The 22,032-nt window shown below is 44.4% G+C and overlaps 1 protein-coding gene across 1 annotated transcript in view; it reads left to right on the plus strand.

Annotated features, from left to right (window-relative positions):
- Positions 1 to 1,199: 1,199 nt before the first annotated feature.
- Positions 1,200 to 22,032, plus strand: part of PRPF8 (pre-mRNA processing factor 8) — a 32,310-nt gene continuing 11,477 nt past the window's right edge. The window contains exons 1-24 of the mRNA XM_045526146.1: positions 1,200 to 1,296; positions 1,498 to 1,608; positions 2,090 to 2,258; positions 3,230 to 3,394; positions 3,480 to 3,698; positions 3,813 to 4,025; positions 4,145 to 4,270; positions 4,368 to 4,473; positions 6,149 to 6,339; positions 6,473 to 6,592; positions 6,681 to 6,870; positions 7,002 to 7,121; positions 7,231 to 7,365; positions 7,727 to 7,856; positions 8,245 to 8,441; positions 8,712 to 8,918; positions 9,038 to 9,201; positions 9,340 to 9,466; positions 9,587 to 9,779; positions 10,281 to 10,468; positions 10,617 to 10,855; positions 11,063 to 11,209; positions 11,400 to 11,610; positions 11,812 to 11,928. Of these exons, the coding sequence (XP_045382102.1) occupies positions 1,509 to 1,608; positions 2,090 to 2,258; positions 3,230 to 3,394; positions 3,480 to 3,698; positions 3,813 to 4,025; positions 4,145 to 4,270; positions 4,368 to 4,473; positions 6,149 to 6,339; positions 6,473 to 6,592; positions 6,681 to 6,870; positions 7,002 to 7,121; positions 7,231 to 7,365; positions 7,727 to 7,856; positions 8,245 to 8,441; positions 8,712 to 8,918; positions 9,038 to 9,201; positions 9,340 to 9,466; positions 9,587 to 9,779; positions 10,281 to 10,468; positions 10,617 to 10,855; positions 11,063 to 11,209; positions 11,400 to 11,610; positions 11,812 to 11,928 (3,774 nt within the window). The 5' untranslated portion in view covers positions 1,200 to 1,296; positions 1,498 to 1,508. The remainder of the gene's footprint in view (positions 1,297 to 1,497; positions 1,609 to 2,089; positions 2,259 to 3,229; positions 3,395 to 3,479; positions 3,699 to 3,812; positions 4,026 to 4,144; positions 4,271 to 4,367; positions 4,474 to 6,148; positions 6,340 to 6,472; positions 6,593 to 6,680; positions 6,871 to 7,001; positions 7,122 to 7,230; positions 7,366 to 7,726; positions 7,857 to 8,244; positions 8,442 to 8,711; positions 8,919 to 9,037; positions 9,202 to 9,339; positions 9,467 to 9,586; positions 9,780 to 10,280; positions 10,469 to 10,616; positions 10,856 to 11,062; positions 11,210 to 11,399; positions 11,611 to 11,811; positions 11,929 to 22,032) is intronic.

Below are 22,032 nucleotides of genomic sequence, written 5' to 3' on the forward strand. Positions count from 1 at the left end.
GATAATGATGATGCTGGACTTTCTACCACAGCCAGGTTGATCCGCAGCTGTTTTCAGAGTAGGTCGTGCTTGTTCCTCTTTCTAAATTCTTACTCTAGCAGTTCTACCACCTGGGATTACCTTTTTCCTTCATCTTTCTTTACTTTTACCAAATCATTCACTTTTACCAAATCATTCACACATACCCATTGCCATTAAATCTTTACTAATTCTCCTCTCCCTTCTTTGTATCAATCTCCAGATCAGCCAGCTATTGCCTGGACTCTCCCTTGCATTTTTCTCTATTTCACCTTTTAGTCCTAAATCTCAACTAGATTGAGTGGCTATATGGGCATAATTCCTCTGCATCCTAAACGATAAATTAGGTGGGAGTTGAAACAAATGTATCTATTGACTAAGATTTAAAGTTGTTACCAGAAACAGAGCTGCAAAGGAGGGAGGAAAGGGAGTGTAAGCTGAAACAGCGTGGCAGGAGATGGAGAGCCACTCAGGCAGCAAGATATAGGTTGAGCCTGAGCAGTCAAAAAGCATTTCACAGGGTGTTCACTATACACTCCATAGTGTAATCATTGCCAGAGAGAGAAAACAATAATAGAGAGGGAAGGAGGAAAGATACCCACCACTGGAATTACCCACGGGCTCTTTTATTTTCCAAGGTTCATTGACTAACTCCTCCCTGAGTTCACAGGCAGAATTAAATGCCCTGCCTTTGAACTTCCAACGTACCGCAGTGGAAGAGCCTGGGTTCTTGTCTGCCTTCCTGCTACCTTGTGAACTCCATGGGTGTCCTTTTCCCTGCTGTATCCCCAATCCTTGGAACATAGTGGACACTGTATAAATGATGGTTGAATGAATGAATGCATGAACAAAGGACCTGGAGCTAGTACTGCATCTCAAGCCTACATTTATGAGAACAGACACAGAACAATGTGCAATTTTGACAAATCTATTAAAACTGTGTAAGCTTCGGTCTCTAGGAGTCCAAGGTCAGTAGCCTATCAGACTCAGAGGTCTATCAGCGGGCCCCGAGATAGCCTCGGAAACGCAGGAGGCGGGGCTTGAGCCCCCGACACACCCCTTCGCGTTCAAATCCTTTCCGCCTATGGACCCGCCTCCGCCGGCGCGGTATGCAACTCTAATTGGTGACCTCGCTAATCCATCTGAGCACGTCGGCGCCTATTGGATCAACTGCTGAACCTGGATTGCGTACTTCCTGGCGTTGGCAACGCGCCGCCGACGCAGACTGGCCGCCATTGCGCTGTGGAAAAAGTGGCCGTCTGTGTGAGGGGCCGTGGGGTGCGTAGCAGAATTTCTAGGCCGGGCTAGGGGAGGCATGGTCTGGTCGAACTAAGTGGCTGCAAGAGTGTGTCCCGGCCAGGCCGGGCTCTGGATGTACTCTTAGCGAGGCGGGACTGCAGGACGGGGGTCTCCGGAGGGGTTGCTTTGCCTCCCGTGGGCCTGGGCCTTGTTTATTTTTTCTCCCCCGTCTCTTCCCAGATTCTCCGGACATGGCCGGAGTCTTTCCTTACCGAGGGCCGGGCAATCCTGTGCCCGGCCCTCTAGCCCCCCTACCAGACTACATGTCGGAGGAGAAACTGCAGGAGAAAGGTGAGGAAGGAGTGTGGGAGGGGCGCGCGGGCCCGGAGGCGGAGCTCGTGTGCGCGTGCGTGCAAGCGGGCTTGAACTTTTCTCCCTTTTGTCAGGTCATTAGATGTCAGTTCTCTTGTTAGTCCCGTTTAATTTTTTTAATTTAATCAAGTCATTTTAAGCGTCTGTTACTCACAGGAGCTTATCCGGGGTGGGGGGGCTCAATAATGGAGACAAAACTCTTGCCCTTATAGGGTTTAAATTCTAATGAGGGAAGTAGACAACAAAAAACCTGGAAGATCTGTAATAAAAATGTCAGGTAGCGTAAATGGGGTGAAGGAAAATGTAGAGTAAAATGGCAAGAAAATTGGCGAGGAGTGCTCCTCCCTGCCGCTGCCTGCTCTTCCCTCACACCCTGACAGGAGCTTACCCTAGGGCAAGGGATTGGGATAATTAGGTTAAGTTAGAGTGTGCAGTCCTTTAAACGGAGATGTCTTCGTAGCTCGAAAATGGCAGCAATTGCAGGCCAAGCGCTATGCAGAAAAGAGGAAGTTTGGGTTTGTGGATGCTCAGAAGGAAGACATGCCCCCAGAACATGTCAGGAAGATCATTCGAGACCATGGAGACATGACCAACAGGAAGTTCCGCCATGACAAAAGGGTCTACTTGGGGTAAGGAACATCCTGAAATCATTTCTTTTGGAGTATGGCCCTTTTCCCTTCTTCTTGTCCCATAGGTTGCAGTCTTGTGTAGATGCTTTGTTATTTTGGAACAGGACTCTTCTTTGACAGCCCATCTTGGTTATGAGAAAGAAGAAAACCACTAGGAATCTGTAATAATTTCTAAATCTTCTCATCGCCCTAATTTCTCTTCCTAGTTTGGAACTGGTGCTTTAATTTGTCCTATTGATGCTAGTATTAGGTAGTCCTGTCATTGAATGGGTTGAAACCCAGGGTGGGACACTTTATGCAGTCTGGCAACCTGTCACTCCTCAGTGACCAGAATTCTGAGATTGAGATATTTAACTCCAGAGGTGTCTGTACTCTTGTTTTTCTGTGGCCCTAACCTGTGTATCTGCAGGTGTAAATGTCTTAGCAAATCCCTATTCCATTTGGACACAAAAATGTTAGCCAGTTAATGAGCTGGTGTAAGACAGCCATGGAAGTTTTGTTTATTTCAACTATATATTTTTGAGAAATGTGCTAGGGCTATAACAGTGAGCAGGCAGTAATGATGTCTACCTGGTAGGAATGTACAGTCTAGTGGTGTGATAGACATGAGACAAGTGGTTACAGTATAGTATGGTGAATGTTTTATTGTTTATGAGAAGCTGCAGAAGGAATAGAATGTGAGACCGTGTAAAAGTTGTCTTCCGAGGTACAGCTGTTGATTTAGACGGGCTGAAACCCAGTATTGTGGGACTGTGAAATTGAAGAGGAAGAATGGTGCAAGGTGAATTTGAAGAGGTGGAGGCAGGGTTTCTGTTTATGGAGGGCCTGTGTGCTAAGTTTGGGAATCTAGATTATACGGTAGAATTTTATGTGGAATATGGTGCTGTGACCACCAGATGGCTTCTCTGCATGGGACAGGTAGCAGAACACTTTTTCATTTCTAATACATTTCTGTTTTCTGAATGTGGCAGTGCCCTAAAGTACATGCCCCATGCAGTCCTCAAACTTCTGGAGAACATGCCTATGCCTTGGGAGCAGATTCGGGACGTGCCTGTGCTGTACCACATCACTGGAGCCATTTCGTTCGTCAATGAGATTCCCTGGGTCATTGAGCCTGTCTACATCTCCCAGTGGGGGTGAGAAAAGCTAGAATATGGTGTGTGGTGGTTGTGGTTGGGGGACAGTGGGTGGAAACCATTGTGAGACATTCTTGCCCTCCAGGTCAATGTGGATCATGATGCGTCGAGAAAAAAGAGACAGGAGGCATTTTAAGAGGATGCGCTTCCCTCCTTTTGATGATGAGGAGCCGCCCTTAGACTATGCTGACAACATCCTAGATGTTGAGCCACTGGAAGCCATTCAGCTAGAGCTGGACCCTGAGGAGGATGCCCCTGTGTTGGACTGGTTCTATGACCACCAGCCATTGAGAGACAGCAGGAAGTGAGTGATGGGTGGAGTTATCACTCCTGTGAAAGTTTTAGGAAATCCAGGAGTCCTGGGAGAGCAATAGGTGGTATGCTATTTGATGCGGGCCCCTCTTTTTTTTTATCTTAGGTATGTGAATGGCTCCACTTACCAGCGCTGGCAGTTCACCCTGCCCATGATGTCCACTCTATACCGCCTGGCCAATCAGCTCCTGACAGACTTGGTGGATGATAATTACTTCTATCTGTTTGATTTGAAGGCCTTCTTTACCTCCAAGGCACTCAATATGGCCATTCCTGGAGGTCCCAAATTTGAACCTCTTGTTCGAGACATCAATCTACAGTAAGTTGGAGAAAATAGAGATTTTAGGCACTTTGGATTGAGTAAAATCTAGTTTTTAATCCTTAAAATCCTGGTGTAACTTCCAAATTCGTCCGCTTATCCTTGATTTTGTACCCTAGGGATGAAGACTGGAATGAATTCAATGATATTAACAAGATCATTATCCGGCAGCCTATCCGTACAGAATACAAGATTGCTTTTCCTTACTTGTACAACAATCTTCCACATCATGTCCACCTCACCTGGTGAGAGAGCTGGAACACAATAGTTGGAAAGGAGAAGGCTGGAATTTACGTTGGGCCAGGGCAGGAAAACTTACACTGACTCTTCCTTTCATTTTAGGTACCATACTCCTAATGTTGTGTTCATCAAAACTGAGGATCCTGATTTGCCAGCTTTCTACTTTGATCCTTTGATCAACCCAATCTCCCATAGGCACTCAGTCAAGGTGAGAGGAAGGAGCACTTGACCTCAGCTTTTCTAAGAGAAATTTCCTGAGGTTGACTGAAGTGTTACTAGGTAAAAACTTAGCTAGGGGAAACATTTTCCATTCTGTTAAGTGTTCCCCTTGAACTATACGCTAGTTTGAGAGTTGAGTATTCGGCTTAAAACAGGTTGATATAATTTTTGTGTCTGTGATTGTCCATCTGGGCTTTATCATTATTTCTCTTGGTGCTCAGTATAGTCGATATAGGTCTGTCTCTGTTGTGTTTTTTTTGTTTTGTTTTGTTTTTTAAAAGATGGGATGTCACTCAGGCTGGAGTGCAGAGGTGTGATCATAGCTCTCTCCAACCTTGAACTCCTGGCCTCAAGTGATACTCTTATCTTGGACTCACAAAGTTCTGGGATTACAGACATGAACCACCATACCTGGCCCTATGTTTTTTGTTTTTTTTTTTTTTAATGTAGTGAAATAGTTACTATACAAATCACCTATTTAAAGTATACAATTCAGGCTGGGCACAGTGGCTCACACCTATAATCCCAGCAGTTTGGAAGGTTGAGACAAGAGGATCACTTGAAGCTAGGAGTTCCAGAGGGAGGCTGAGGTGGGAGGATTGTCTGAGCCCAGAAGTTCAAGGTTACAATGAGCTATGATCATGCCACTTCTTTCCAGTGTGGTTGACAGAGTGAGACCCTGTCTCTTTAAAGATAAATAAAGTGTATAATTCAGTTGTTTTTAGTTTATGCTCAGCATTAGACAGCTGTCACCACTGGTAATTTCAGAACATTTTCATGACCCCAAAAAGAAGCCCTTAGCAATCACTATTCTTTTCCCCTCGACTTGCCTAGGCAAGTACTCTTATGCCTTCTGTCTTTATGATTTATCTATTGTAGACATTTTATATAAATGGAAACATATACTGATATACTGTGGGTTTTTTTTTTTTTTTTGAGACAGAGTCTCACTCTATTGCCCTGGCCAGAGTGCCTTGGTGTCAGCCTAGCTCACAGCAACCTCAAACTCCTGGGCTCAAGCAATCCTCCTGCCTCAGCCTCCCAAGTAGCTGGGACTACAGGCATGCACCACAATGCCTGGCTAATTTTTTCTATATATTTTTAGTTGTCCAGCTAATTTCTTTCTGTTTTTAGTAGAGATGGGGTCTCACTCTTGCTCAGGCTGGTCTTGAACTCCTGAACTTGAGCAATCCTCGCGTCTCGGCCTCCCAGAGTGTTAGGATTATAGATGTGAGCCACCATGCCCGGCCCCCTGTGGTCTTTTGTGACTGGCTTCGTACACTTAGCATAATGTTCTCAGTATTATCTATATTCCATTTTGTCCTTAACATGAGCAAACCTCCTTCCCCAAGCTCAATTTTTGGAACTTGGGCAAGAGTTGATTGCGGTGTTTACCTTCTGTGGTACTGGGGCTCCTTGGGGAGGCTTATGGTGGTGAGCCAGTTGAGGTGTGAGGAGTGATGCTTGCTTTCCTGGTTGGGCCTGGCTTGTCCTATGCTCCCTTGGCCCCCTTTGCCCTGACCCTTTACGGCTTCTCTTGTCAGGCAGCCCAGTTTCCATGGCCAATGTAGCTACTTTGCTTGGCCCCAGAGAATTTTCCTTTCATCTCAAATCTATGCTTAGTTCAGTAGGAGCTGACCTCTTGAGGGGGGTTCCTCTTTCAGAGCCAGGAACCATTGCCAGATGACGACGAGGAATTTGAGCTCCCAGAATTTGTGGAACCCTTCCTGAAGGACACACCCCTCTATACAGACAATACAGCCAATGGCATTGCCCTGCTCTGGGCTCCACGGCCCTTCAACCTACGCTCTGGTCGCACCCGTCGGGCTCTGGACATACCTCTTGTTAAAAATTGGTAAGCCTTGTACTTTGGGAGGGGAGGGGCTGGTAGTGGATATATAAGATAAAAGATTCCAACTAGGTGGGCATGCAGCCTTTACCAGAATGGAAGAAGAGATGGCCAGGCTCTGCTGGGCTTGTTTTCTCAGGTATCGGGAGCATTGTCCAGCTGGGCAGCCTGTGAAAGTGAGGGTCTCCTACCAGAAGCTGCTTAAGTACTATGTTCTGAATGCCCTGAAGCATCGGCCCCCTAAGGCCCAAAAGAAGAGGTAAGGTTCCTGAGGGCTCCTGCTTAGACTTCTGTTCTGGAGATTGTTAGTAGGCTAAGTCTTACTCTCCTTCTTATTCCCACTCCAGGTATCTGTTCCGCTCCTTCAAAGCCACCAAATTCTTCCAGTCCACGAAGCTAGACTGGGTAGAGGTGGGGCTACAGGTTTGCCGCCAGGGCTACAACATGCTTAACCTTCTCATTCACCGTAAAAACCTCAATTACTTGCACCTGGACTACAACTTCAACCTCAAGCCTGTCAAGACACTCACCACCAAGGTGCCTGCATTGGACTTTAGGGGTCTCCTGGGCTTTAGGGATAGACAAATAGATTTGCTCTGGCCCTTGATCAAGGCATACATCCAGTTGGGCCCTTTTAATGTTCTTTTTTTAATTTGCATCTTCTCCAGGAAAGAAAGAAATCTCGTTTTGGGAATGCTTTCCATCTGTGTCGGGAAGTTCTGCGTTTGACTAAGCTGGTTGTGGATAGTCATGTGCAGTATCGACTGGGCAATGTGGATGCCTTCCAGGTGAGGCTAGGTAGTCCCGACCCCTGCTCAGGTGGGGAGGCTGGATGAAACCTATGCTAACACACAGAGCTGGCTCAAGCTCCAAGTCTGATGGGGCAATTGTGTTCAGTTGGCAGATGGATTGCAGTATATATTCGCCCATGTGGGGCAGCTGACTGGCATGTATCGATACAAATACAAGCTGATGCGACAGATTCGCATGTGCAAGGACCTGAAGCATCTCATCTATTATCGATTCAACACGGTGAGACCTTGTCCTCACTGATTGACTTTCTCAGATCTTTATGTTTACATCTAATCAGGGCTCTTTTCAGGACTTACTTGGAGAGAGGCTATGAGTGTGTTGTTATTGCTCTCACCTTGTGAATCTCAACACTTCCCCCCAAAACCTACCTTTAAGTCCACATAGGGAATCTCAGTTCCTGGTTTTTGCCTTGAAGTTTCTCATTTACCCCCTTGTTTTAGATGTAGGGATCCCAGAGTTTTCCCTTTTTCCCCTCTACTGCCATACATATGTTCCTCCTGCCCTACCTCTCTGCTCAGTTTTGTATTGTTGTCTAAATGAATTGCTAACTTGTGTTCATAACTTCTGCTTGGCATCATAGGGCCCTGTAGGGAAGGGGCCTGGCTGTGGCTTCTGGGCTGCTGGCTGGCGAGTCTGGCTGTTTTTCATGCGTGGCATTACTCCTCTGCTGGAGCGATGGCTGGGCAACCTCCTAGCCCGGCAGTTTGAAGGTAAGTGATTTTCTCTGTCCAACTTCTATTATTGTTTCTGGGGTAGATCATGTGTGTCTTTGCTCCGTCTCCTGCCCTTGTATGAGAATCCTTTTCTGCTAGATTGCCTCTAGGTCCCATTCTCAAATGAGTCTGACCTGGGATTCTATTTCTTGGGCTTCTCTCTTGGGGCATTGAGGCAGTCATGCATTTCTAGGAGTGGAAATTGCTTAGAAGCATAATTGTGAATATTTGAGGTAGCTTGTCTTTTTGCATGTGCTGGGCATATGAATGCTTTGTTAATACTTAATGATTTCACTGTAACCACGGTTAGCGAAGGGCATGAAGGTAGAGACTCTTACTAAAAAACCAGGAATCTTTTAATCACCTCGGGCCACTTCATTTCTAGGCCGACACTCAAAGGGGGTGGCAAAGACAGTAACAAAGCAGCGAGTGGAGTCACATTTTGACCTTGAGCTTCGGGCAGCTGTGATGCATGATATTCTGGACATGATGCCTGAGGGGATCAAACAGAACAAGGCCCGGACAATCCTGCAGCACCTAAGTGAAGCCTGGCGCTGCTGGAAGGCTAACATTCCCTGGAAGGTGGGTGTCTTCCCAACACCAATGAGGCAGGACTATCCCTCTTGCTTGGATTAGGATTACTACTTCTGGACCCCCTAGAGACCGGCTCCCATTACTTCGTTTTTTCTCTACTTTTTTTTTTTTTTTTTTTAAGAAATGGGGTCTTGCTATGTTGCCCAAGCTGGCCTCAAACTCCTGGGCTCAAGTGGTACTCCTGCCTCCACTTTCAGATAGGTAGGACTACAGGTGCACATCACTGCCCAGCTTGATTGTGCCTTTTTGCACTTTCAGGTTCCTGGGCTGCCAACGCCCATAGAAAATATGATCCTTCGATACGTGAAGGCCAAGGCTGACTGGTGGACTAACACTGCCCACTACAACCGAGAACGGATCCGCCGTGGGGCTACTGTGGACAAGACTGTTTGCAAAAAGAACCTGGGCCGCCTCACCCGGCTCTATCTGAAGGCAGAACAAGAGCGGCAGCACAACTACTTAAAGGTTGGGCAGCGTAGGCTGGACTAAGGGTGGGGAGTGGCCAGGAGGGGTTGCTGCAGAGTTGGGACCATGTCTTGTCCTGGAGGGGTTAGTGAGAGGCTAATTTCATGTCCACATTGCAGGATGGGCCTTACATCACAGCAGAGGAAGCAGTGGCAGTGTATACCACCACTGTGCATTGGTTGGAAAGCCGTAGGTTCTCGCCTATCCCATTCCCCCCACTCTCCTACAAGCATGACACCAAGTTGCTCATCTTGGCCTTGGAGCGGCTGAAGGAAGCTTATAGGTGAGGAGTAAGATAGATAGGTTCCTGCTGGGGAGGGAATGGTATCATAGTCCAAAGAAAGAAGATTTAGCCTCAGTCCTTTCTGGGTTTGGCTTCCTTTTGGTTTTCCCATTCTCATCTTTCCTGTTGCTTTGTCAGTGTGAAGTCTCGGTTAAACCAGTCTCAGAGAGAGGAGCTGGGTCTGATTGAGCAGGCCTATGACAACCCCCACGAGGCATTGTCCCGCATCAAGCGTCACCTCCTCACACAGAGAGCCTTTAAGGAAGTGAGTAAGATGCCTCCCCAGGTTTCCTTTTTGGCTGTGCTATTCAGTCTTGGCACCCAATGTAGCAGATTTCCTCAGATGATTGGTGGATTGGTGTGAGCCAGCCTCCTTGTCCCATAGGTGGGCATTGAATTCATGGACCTGTATAGCCACCTGGTGCCAGTGTATGATGTGGAGCCACTGGAGAAGATAACCGATGCCTACCTGGACCAATACCTGTGGTATGAAGCTGACAAGCGCCGCCTTTTCCCACCCTGGATCAAACCTGCTGACACAGAACCACCTCCACTGCTTGTTTACAAGTGGTGCCAAGGTAAAACTTTTCTGGAATCACCCACTGAGGAAGGGGGAAAGAATTGAGTTCTACGTCAAAATTCTCATTTGGGCAGCATGATTGGTTTAATTTCTCCATGCATGATAATAAGGAAATGGTGTTGACGAGCAAAACTGACACCCTTAGCAATCCACATGAAGGAATGGAGTGGTAGTGGGATTGGGTTCGGCAATGTGATGATAGTTACTGTGGGTTCTAGTTCCAAAAGGAAATTTCTTTCTTTCTTTTTTTTTTTTGAGACAGAGTCTCGCTCTGTTGCCCGGGCTAGAGTGAGTGCCATGATGTCAGCCTAGCTCACAGCAGCCTCAAACTCCTGGGCTCAAGCAATCCTTCTGCCTCAGCCTCCCAAGTAGCTGGGACTACAGGCATGCGCCACCATGCCCGGCTAATTTTTTCTATATATATTTTTAGTTGGCCAGATAATTTCTTTCTATTCCAAAAGGAAATTTCTAACATACTGGACGTCTTGCGACTCTTTAGGCATCAATAACCTGCAGGACGTGTGGGAGACGAGCGAGGGCGAGTGCAACGTCATGCTGGAATCACGCTTTGAGAAGATGTATGAAAAGATCGATTTGACCCTGCTTAACAGGCTACTGCGACTCATCGTGGACCACAACATAGCTGATTACATGACAGCCAAGAACAATGTCGTCATCAACTACAAGGTATGTCTTGTGGCATGGTAGCAAGGAATTTTGTGGGGGCAGGTTTCTGGTCCACTCAAGTCAGGATTTTCTGAGGGGAGAACAAAAGGACCCTGGAGAAGCCTGGCAGATGGCCATTGGTTGTTGAGTTGTAGTTCTTTCTTTATAGGACATGAACCATACGAACTCATACGGGATCATCAGAGGCCTGCAGTTTGCCTCATTCATCGTACAGTATTATGGCCTGGTGATGGATTTGCTTGTGTTGGGGTTGCACCGGGCCAGTGAGATGGCTGGGCCTCCTCAAATGCCAAATGACTTTCTCAGTTTCCAGGACATAGCCACTGAGGCTGCCCACCCCATCCGTCTCTTCTGCAGATACATTGATCGAATCCATATTTTTTTCAGGTGAGGACTTTCCTGGATTCTTACCATTGCAGGGCATTGAGGCATATGCGCTGCCTCTGAAAGCTGCTTTTCTACCTTAGTGGACTTGCTGCTGGGTTGGGGTTTCAAAATAGAATGAAGTTTGGGGTGGGGTGTGGTCTCTGTGGAGCTGGAGGACCCATGGGGTCCCAGTACTTGGGCCTTAGTAATGTACCTTGCCTGGTACAGGTTCACAGCAGATGAGGCTCGGGACCTGATCCAGCGTTACCTGACAGAGCACCCTGATCCTAATAATGAAAACATCGTTGGCTATAATAACAAGAAATGCTGGCCCCGAGACGCCCGCATGCGCCTCATGAAGCATGATGTCAACTTGTGAGTCTAAGTTGGGGCTCTGGGAGCTGGGAAGACATTAGCCTGATGGACCCAGAGAGCAATTAGAGGATATTTATGAGTTTGTGGCCTGATTGGGAGGAGTGTAGCCCTGTTGGGATATCATCAGTCTAGCCTTTGAAGGGACGTTTCTTTCAGGAGACTGATGAGGCCATATGTTCTCTGTGGACAGGGGTCGGGCAGTGTTCTGGGACATCAAGAACCGTCTGCCTCGGTCAGTGACTACAGTTCAGTGGGAGAACAGCTTCGTGTCAGTATACAGTAAGGATAACCCCAACCTGCTGTTCAACATGTGTGGCTTTGAGTGTCGTATCCTGCCTAAATGCCGCACCAGCTATGAGGAGTTCACCCATAAGGATGGAGTCTGGAATCTACAGAATGAGGTATGGCCTAGGAAGAGGGCTAGAAGTAATAACATTACCACTACTGTTCCTCCAGGGCGAGTGGGGGTGAGGAACACAGGCATATCTTTTCATTGTCCATTGAGCCTTGTTCGGTGGGGGGCGCTTAGTGTGGTAGTCAAGAGTTGGCCCTTGTTTCTGTCGTGATTCCTGAGACAAGTTAACCTTGACCTTGTGGTTTAGGTTACTAAGGAGCGGACAGCTCAGTGTTTCCTACGTGTGGATGATGAGTCAATGCAGCGCTTTCACAACCGCGTGCGTCAAATTCTGATGGCCTCAGGCTCCACCACCTTCACCAAGGTATATAAGGCACTCACTCAGCCCCAGCTTCACTTGTGCCCTTTGCTCATCTCATGTTCTTTTTCAACTCTCTGGTTTGCTCTCCTTCCCAACTTTGCTTACTGTGCCAGTTTCCATGCTCTGTGGAAGCATAGAGAGTCAGGTCAATTCACAATTGTTTTCTGAGAATTCCCTGTAGGAATTCTATAGCCTACCTCTGTGGAGTTGTGATGATTCTAAATTAAGGCAAGAGTAGAAGGTGGATTCATTAATTTGAACAAAAAAAGCATCATTTTTGTCTGGGCGCAGTGGTTCATACCTATAGTCCCAGCACTTTGGGAGGCCAAGGTGGCAACATCATTTGAGGCAGGAGTTTGAGACCAGACTAGGCAACATAGCAAGACCTTGTCTCTACAAAAAATAAAAAAAAAATTATCTAGGCTTGGTGGCACATGCCTGTAGTCCCAACTACTCAGGAGGCTGAGCTAGTAGGATCTCTTGAGCCCATGGCATTTGAGGTTGTAGTGAGCTATGATCACACCACCGCACTCCAGCCTGGGTGACAGAGTGAAATCCTGTCTCTTTAAAAAAAGGAAAAGGAAAAAACAAAAGCATCATTTTTGCATTTTCCCAGGGGCTTGTTTATCTAAGTTCTGTAACTCATCTTTTAACCAGTAGCATAGAATACCTGTTAAAAAGCAGTTCTCACTGGGTATCTCAGTGTTTATTTCCCCTTCAGTTGCTTTCAAGGCCCAGCTGAAGGCAGCTAGAATTGAGAAAGAATAATCTGAGGATTTTTTAACTGTATATTAAGTTTTTGCAAGGTTTGAAAAATTACCCTGATTTCCCTTAGAATAACCCTTAGCTCTAACATTTTTCTTTTGTTCTGATCTTTATATCTCTTCAAATATGCAGTATATACAGGTATAGAATGTTTTATGGTTTTTAGTAAAACTTCTCTTATGTATACATTCTATTATCTTAATATTCCTTACCTAAAATCCCTCGTTACACAGTTTTTTAGAGTGTAGCACAAGGGAAAAGTCTGTCTTTTTTAGGTTGGTTCCCCCTCTCAAGGATCAGACAACAGAAATTCTGTAACTCATGTTAGTATTTGCTGATGTCTGCTGTGTTCCAGGCATTATGCACACACCAGATGTAAGATAGTGAGCTCAGAGGGCAGAGACTCTATCTAGTTGGAGAGGTAGACACACAGGGAACTCTTATAGGATGTGGTGTTTATAGAGCTTATATTACAGGTTGAGTATCCCTTATCCAAAATGCTTGAGACCAGAATTGTGTTTCAGTTTTCACATATTTTTGGATTTTGAAATATTTTCTTTATACTTACAGGGTCAGCATCCCTAATCCGAAATCAAAAATACTCCAATAAGCATTTCTTTTGAGCATCATATTGGCATTCAAAAAGGTTCGGATTTTGGATTTTTGGATTAGGGATACTTGGTTGAGTGGAGTTAAAAGGATAGGATGGGAGACCAGGTATTTGGGAATCTGAGAATACTAGGGTTAATGACTCTCTTCCAGCCCAGTCTAGGAGAGGAAGAAGAAAGGCTTCCTGAAAGAAGTAGCATGTGATGTGATGAGGGCGGTAAGGGAAGGCATTCCCTTAGCCAGAGAGGTAGAGATGTAACTAGCATAGTATATATGAAACTATAAAACGTCCAAGGTGTTTTGAGACCAGCCTGGACGATGTAGCGAGACCTCATCGCTATAAAAAATAGGAAAATTAACTAGGTGTGTTGGCTTGTGCCTGTAGGTAGTCCCAGCTACTTGGAAGACTGAGGTGGGAAGATTCCAGGAGTTCTAGGCTACAGTGAGCTATGATTGTACCACTACAGTCCCGCTTGAGCCACAGAGCAAGACCTCTCTTTTTTTTTTTTTTTTGAGAAAGAGTCTCTCTCTGTTGCCTAGGCTAGAGTGCCGTGGCATCAGCCTAACTCACAGCAACCTCAAACTCCTGGGCTCAAGCAATCCTTCTGCCTCAGCCTCACGAGTAGCTGGGACTACAGGCATGTGCCACCATGCCCGGCTAATTTTTTCTATATATTTTTAGTTGTCCAGATAATTTCTTTCTATTTTTAGTAGAGAGGGGGTCTTGCTCTTGCTCAGGCTGGTCTTGAACTCCTGAGCTCGAGCAATCCTCCCACCTCGGCCTCCCAGAGTGCCAGGATTACAGGCGTGAGCCACCGTGCCCAGCTGAGACTTCTCTCTTTAAAAAAAAAAAAAAGAAGAATTAGTTCAAAGTTTATTGGAGTAAATTATGGGGTTGGGCATGTTAGGCCATGGGGCTGGATAAATAGAGAAGAGCTTTATCATGAAGGGCATTGCAAGCCTTGTTGAAGGTCTGGTTTCATGGAAGACAATTTTTCCATGGACAGAGGTAGGGACCTCTGCAGCCTGGTCCCTAACGGGCCCCAGTCCCCAGGGTTTGGGCACTATAGATGTAAGGGTTTTAAGCATGGAGTGATTCTGTCAGATTTCTGTGTTAGGTAATTTGCTCTTACGGCTGTTGGGCAGATGGAGTTAAAAGGACAGGATAGGGGACCAGTTTTGGGGACCACTGCAAAAGTCCAGATAAAAATGATGAGAGCCGTGAAAGTAAAGGTAAGAAGAGGGGAACAAGATAAGTAATTAGCAGGTACAATCAGCAGAACTTTGTTATGGTGGGATGCCCAGGAAAGGAAAGTTAAAAAGGATGTTCAGATTTTGGCATGGGTGACAAGGTGGATGTTGGTGCCACCAACCGGAAGACTATAGGAATAAGAGGACGTTTAACAGGGAAGGTAAATGAACTTAGTTTGGGCTGTGTAAAGTTTACGGTTCCTGAGAACATTGAGATGGAGGAATCCAGCAGGCATTTATTTATGATATTTTTTCAATTCTGAGATACATATTAATGTACATATATATTCCCGCCTCCCTCCTTACTGGTGCCTGTTAAATTGATGATTTCTTAGATTTGGTGGAAAACAGTATGAGTTTGAAGCTCTAGGGAAAGAAATGAAATGAGAAACAGCCATCAGGGGTAACTTAGAGGTTCCTAAGATGTCTGGCTAGCAATCTGAAGCTTGAAGAAGAGATCTGGGTTGAAGATGTAGATTTAGGAGTCTTGTCAGCATAAAGGTTGAAAGCTTAAGAGTGAGTAAGATCGCATAGAGAGAATGTAGAGTGGGAAGAGCAGAGGGACAAAATTGGAGCCATGGGGAACACCAAGAAGCAGTGTGGCCAGAGCTTGCAGGAGAGTGCTGGTCCTGGGATCCAAGGCTGTCAGGAACAAGTTTTCAGAATTGGTGTGGGTACTTAACAGTGTCAGTTGCCTAAGAGCATTTCAGTTAGATAAGGACTGAAAACTATCCATTGGATTTGGCAGTTAGGACGTCATTGGTGACCTTAGCAAGAGCTGTTACAGAAATAGTGGGGATGGAAGCCAGGTGGCAGTGGGTGAGGCTTTACTGGAGAGTGACTGAGACAGCAAGGACAGTCTATCTGCCAGAGTTGGAGTAAGGAGGAAGGACATTAGATGCCACCTAGAGGGAGCTGTAAGTCAAGGCAGGTATTTTTGAATGAGAGTGACTAGTATGTTTACATTAAGGAGTCAGTAACAGTTTAAAGTACAACAGTAATATGTGATAATTGATGAGCAGAGTTGCAGAGGAGTTCCCTAGGGATAGAGTAAAGGGCAAACAGAGGAAAATATCCTCTGAACCTAGCAGGAAGGAAGTCTGGGTAGGTGTGAATATGGATGTGGTTAGCAGGAAGTTATAACAGAATCTTGAACTTTTAAGCTTTGGTTGGGCTGGAGTGAAGGGTAAGAGGTATGCATAGTGGACTTGAGGACAGTGGTGGGGGTATGATTATTGTTGAAGAAACTGAGAAGCATTGATTGACAGGTATGTGGAGGGCCCAGATGGGTTTTGAGAAAATGAAGATAACTGTAAGTGAGTATTTGTTCTTCCCAGAATCACCTAGCTACTCAGTGACAGGCATGGAGAAAACAGTGGTTTAGGAATGGGGTTTTGTTAGAGAGCTGTTGAGGAGTGGTAAGGGATTGGATGCAAGGGAATCAAGGGTGCTGGACCCCTTTGGGATCCTGGATGATGGGAGAGGGGAGAGAAGGAAGAGAACAGAAGAGGCCAGTGACCTTGGAAAAAAATGTAGGGATCAAGGAACTGGATGTGAGGCAAGATCCTGGGTAATGGAGGAGTGTCAGAAAGGTTAGGAAAGCAGGCCAGGCGTGGTGGCTCACGCCTGTAATCCTAGCCCTCTGGGAGGCTGAGGCGGGTGGATCGCTCGAGGTCAGGAGTTCGAGACCAGCCTGAGCGAGACCCCCGTCTCTACTAAAAATAGAAAGAAATTATCTGGCCAACTAAAATATATATAGAAAAAATTAGCTGGGCATGGTGGCACATGCCTGTAGTCCCAGCTACTCGGGAGGCTGAGGCAGTAGGATCGCTTAAGCCCAGGAGTTTGAGGTTGCTGTGAGCTAGGCTGACGCCACGGCACTCACTCTAGCCCGGGCGCACTCACTCTAGCCCGGGCAACAAAGTGAGACTCTGTCTCAACAAAAAAAACAAAAAAAAAAAAGAAAGGTTAGGAAAGCAGTTGACCGTAGTGGTTAGAAGCACAGGTCCTGGAGTCAAATTGGGTTCAGATTGTAGCTCTGTCGTATTACTGGTTGGGACCTTGGGAAATTGCCTAACCTGAGCCTCAGTTCCTTCAGTTACAAAATAGGGATAGTGATACTACCTATTTTGTGAGAACTAAATGAAACAATGCATTTAGTAGGCCATATTACTTGATAAATTGCTGAATAAATGTTTGCCATTATTAATTAGAACAGTCAAGGCCAGGTACAGTGGCTCACACCTGTAATCCTAGCACTTTGGGAGGCTGAGGGAGAAGGATCGATTGAGACCAGGAGCTGGAGGCCAGCCTGGGCAACATGTGAGACCCTGTCACGAAAAAAAAAGTTTAAAAGATTAGCCGGATGTGATGGCATATACCTGTAGTCGTAGCTACTCAGGACGCTAAGGCAGGAGGATTACTTGAGCCCAGGAGTTTGAGGTTGCAGTGAGCTGTGATCACACTATTGCACTCTAGCCTGGGGAACAGTGTGAGACCTTGTCTCTTAAACAAAAAAGAGAGAGGATTAAAGATTATGAGCAGATAGTGTAAAGCAGTTCCTGTAGTGACATATCTTGGTCTTTTGAGGTTGATAATAGAAGAAAAATCTCCAGTGAGATTCTTGTCTCCTACAGTTTTCCTTTTTCTTGGACCTTCTTATAGTCATTGCTGCTGCCACCACCACCTTAGGTGCTGTCACCACTCTTGCCTGAGATATGTGCAATAGCCCAAGCATGGAGACAAAACCCTTCTCTTGAGTCCCAGTAGTAGCTGCAAAATAAGACTGGAACATTTAAACAAGATTTCAACAAGGGCCAGGAATCACAGAAGAAAAATAGAGGTTCACCTAGTTAGGTAATCTGGCTTGTAAGATATAGCCTACTTAGCTTTAGTTCATGAGGGACCCTAAGGCTGCCTTCCTGCAAACAGCAGTCTCTCTGTGCCTTTAAGCATGTGAACAGTTCTTGAAGTCTAAAGCCAAAAAGGAAAGACCTTGAGAAAACATCTTTCATGGCAATAAATGTATTTCTCTGCTTTTTTTGTTTTGACTTTTACACTTATTGTTAAATGGAAAAGAATTTATTACATTATGTACCATAGCTCAAAAGGATACAGTAAAAGTTCCCATTAATTTTTCTACCATTTTATCATTTACAGTAAAAAGAAATTACATACTAATGAAATCAAGAAAACAGAGTTCCATTATCCTAACAGTTTGTTTCCACATTCCCTTCCAAGTTGTTCATATGTCTACACAGCTCTTTGTTAATCTGCCAGTTAAAAGCTATGTGATGGGTAAATTCTGTAATTTATTTCTTTTATGAAGACTTAAGGGCATTTTTTATGTATATATATATGTGTATGTATATAAAAGGTTCTTTTTTTTTTTTTGGAGACAGAGTCTCATTCTGTTGCCCTGGGTAGAGTGCAGTGACATCATCATAGCTCACTGCAACCTCAAACTCCTTGGCTCAAGTAATCCTCCTGCCTCAGCCTTCTGAGTAGCTGGGACTACAGGCATGTGCCACCACACCTGGCTCATTTTTCTATTTTGTGTAGACACGGGGGTGTCTTGCTCTTGCTCAGGCTGGTCTCAAACTCCTGAACTTAAGTAATCCTCCCGCCTCGGCCTTCCAGAGTGCTAGGATTACAGGTGTGAGCCACTGCGCCTGGCCTATATATAAGCTTCTTACGTGGTGCCTGGTACATGTAGACCTTAATAAATAAATATTTTCCTTCTTGCCTCTCTCATCCCCAGGATTTCTACTATTCTTAAAGGCATATTAGACTCCTTGGGAATTCGTAATCCCTCTCCCCAAGTATAAAGCACTGGTAACTGCAGCAGAACTGGAGTTCTGGATATAAATCAGCAATTCCAAGAACCAAGTGCAGTCAGAATTTACTAACCCTGGTGGTAGTTGTCCGACTTAAGTCAGTTTGCACTTACCTCCACATCTAGCCCACTGTGGCCCTGGCCTGCCTTTCTATCTATAGGTCTTTTGCCTTGGTTGTCTCATCCTGTGGACATGCTAGATGCTCATTCTAGCTTTTGTGATTTGGTTTGAGCTATTAACCTCACTCTCCAGTCCTCCTTGCTTACCCGAATATTGTTAGCTTCAGGCAAATTCTGTAACGCCAGCCAATATGCTCTTTCACGTCAGTAATTGTCCAGGAGACATAGTCTTTGCCTGAAAGATTTTATCAATTGGTATTTTGTGATTTGCTGTCTTTTTAAATTTTGTCAAAGAACCAGTTTTGTCTTCATTAATTTTACCTTTTTTCTCTCTTTTGTTGCATTAATTTCTTCCCTTTGCTTACTTTGAGTTTAATTTGCTCTAGTTTTCTAGTTTGTTAAGGTGAATGGTTAGATGATCAATTTTGGACCTTGCTTTTTTCCCAATAGGATTATTGAGTGCTGTAAATTTTCCTCTAAGCACTGCTTTAGCTGTGTTCCTCAAATTTTAATTTGTTGTTTTCATTTTCATTCAGTTAAAAATATTTTCTGATTTCCCTTATGAGTTCATATTTTACCCACAGGTAATTTAGAAGTATGCTGTTTAAGTTGTAAATATTTGGAGGTTTGCACTATTAGTTTCTGGTTTGATTCCATTATGGTTAGGGAACATACTCTACATGATCTTAGTTTTTAAAAATATTTTGAGACTTGTTTTATAGCCCAGCATATATGGTCTATTTTGGTAACTGTCCCATGAGTACTTGAATCTGTATTCTGTGATTATTGGGTAGAGTGTTTTATAAATGTCAGGTCCAGTCGATTGATTGCGTTGTTCAACTATTCTGTGTCCTTAAGGTTTTTTTGGTCAACTTCTATCAGTTACTGTGGAGGGAGTATTAGAAATCTCTACCTACAACTGTGAATTTTTTTTTTTTTCAAGTCCATCATTTTTTCCTTCATATATTTCGAAATTCTTTTATTAGGTACGTAATGTACTTAGGATTATTATGCCTTCTGAATGAATTGACTTCTTTATCATTATCAAATGTCTCTCTTTATTCGTGATAATATTCCCTGTTCTGAAGTCTCCTTTGTCTTATATCAGTAGTGTCACTCCAACTTTGTTTTGTGTTTGCATGGGCGTCTTTTTCCATCTTTTTACTTTTAACCTATGTCTTCATAATTAAAGTTTATTTCTTGTAGACAACATATAGTCAAATCTTGCTTCTTCTTTAAATCCAGCTTGACAATCTTTGCCTTACAAATGATCTAAATACTGCAGTTAGGGTTAATACAGGCTGGGCACAGTGGCTCATGCCTGTAATCCTAGCACTCTGGGAGGCCAAGGTGGGAGGATCACTTGAGGCCAGGAGTCTGAGACCAGCCTGGGCAATAGCAAAAAAAAAATTAGCCGGGCATGGCGGCGTGCGCCTGTAGTCCCAACTACTCGGGCAGCTAAGGCAGGAGGGTTATTTGAGCCCAAGTTGGAGGGTGCAGTAAACTATGATGATGCCACTGCACTCTCCAGAGTTGATGAGAAAGCAAGAAACCCTATCTCCAAAAAAAAAAAAAAAAAAAATTTAAGTATATAGATGAGTTTAAATCTACCATTTTGTTTTTTATTCTTTCTGCTTTTCTTTTTTCCTGCCTTCTGGATTTAGTTGTTTTATGATTTTAATTTATCCCCACTCTTCACTTTTTGGCTACACATCTTTGTTTTGTTTTTATTTTGTTTGCTGTAGGGTTTACAGTATATATCCCTAATCTACCATGGTCTGCTGTGACTGTTAGTCTACTACTAATTACTTCACATATAGTACAAGAACCTTACAATAATATACTTCCATTCTCCTCCTACTCCTTGTATTTTTGTAGTATGTTTTAATTATGCATGTATTATAAATGCTACAATACTTCATTACTATTTTTGTTTTAAACAGCCTTTATCTTTTTATAGAAATAGCAAAATGAGAAAAAATGTTTTTTACACTTTACCCACATAGTTACTATTTCTAGTATTCTCCATTACTTTGTGTAGATACAAATTTCCATCTGGTATGCTGTCCCTCTACTTGAAGAATTTCCATTAGCATTTCTTGTAGTAAAGGTCTACTGGCAGTGAATACACTCTGCCTTTTTGTTTGTCTGAAAAGTCTTTATTTTGCCTTCATTTTTTTTTTTTTTTTTTTCTTTTTTGAGACAGAGTCTCACTCTCTTGCCCAGGCTAGAGTGCCGTGGCGTTACCCCGGCTCACAGCAACCTCAAATCCCTGGGCTCAAGTGATCCTCCTGCCTCAGCCTCCCAGGTAGCTGAGACTACAGGCACATGCCACCATGCCTGGCTAATTTCTTTCTATTTTTAGTAGAGATGGGGTCTCGCTCTTGCTCAGGCTGGTCCTAAACTCCTGAGCTCAAGCAATCCTCCTGCCTCAGCCTCCCAAAGTGCTGGGATTACAGGCATGAGCCACCATGCCTGGCCTAGATACTGTAATTTTTATCTCTAAAAGGTCTATTTGGGTCTTTGTTAAACATCTGTTTCTTACCTCATTATGTTCATGTTTTTCTTTATTCACTGAAACATAACTCTACAATTTTTAGTAGCTGTTTTAAGCTCCTTGCTTTCTAATTCCATCATCTGTGTTGTTTCTGGGTCTGTTTGCTATTTTTCTTCTGTTTGTGGGTAATTCATTCCTACTTTGTGTACATAGTAATTTTTTATTAGATGCTAGAAATTATGAATTTTATATTGTTGATTGCTGGATTTTGTTACATTTCTTAAAGAATGTTGGGCTCTATACTGGTGTGCAGTTAAGTAACTATTAGTTTGATCCTTTTGAGGTTTGCTTTTAAGTTTGGTTGTGGCAGATCTAGTGCAGCCTTTTTTCTGGGGCCAGTTTACCTCCACTACTAAGTTGTTATCTTTCTGCAATCTGCTTGATTCTCATGTATTACAAGGGGTCTCTACACTGGCTGGTGGGAACACACAAACTGCTCGCAGCCTTGTATGAGCTGTGGGACTTATTCAGCCTACTGTTTTCCAGTGGTTCTTTCTCTGGCCTCATGGAGTTTTACTGCGTTACAGAATGGTACTCACCCAAAAAACATGAGGGGAATCCCTTTGTGGATCTCCAGAGATCTATTTCTGTGCACAGTCCTTCTCTCCAGTGCTTGTACCCTACAAATTCTAGCTTCCTTGGCCCCCCAAACCCAGGTCTCTGTCTTTTCAATTCAGTGAGACTATTTGGGGCTCTGTTTCCATTACCTTCCCATGTATGTGCTGCTGCTTGGGAACTGCCACGAGGCAATAAACTGGGACAGTTGTAGGTTTCACTTCATCTGTTTCCCTTTTCTCAAGAGTCATAGTATGTGCTGCCTGTTATCAGTTGTCTAAAAACATTGTTTTAAATCTCATTTAGTTTTCTAGTTAATTATACTGGGAGGGCAGTATACTTGGAGGCCACCAATTTCTGTAGCCTTGGTGGTTTTTTTTGTTGTTGTTGTTTTTTGAGACAGGGTCTCACTCTG

Source organism: Lemur catta, chromosome 15, assembly GCF_020740605.2.
Source record: "Lemur catta isolate mLemCat1 chromosome 15, mLemCat1.pri, whole genome shotgun sequence".
NCBI classification, from domain to species: Eukaryota; Metazoa; Chordata; class Mammalia; order Primates; family Lemuridae; genus Lemur; species Lemur catta.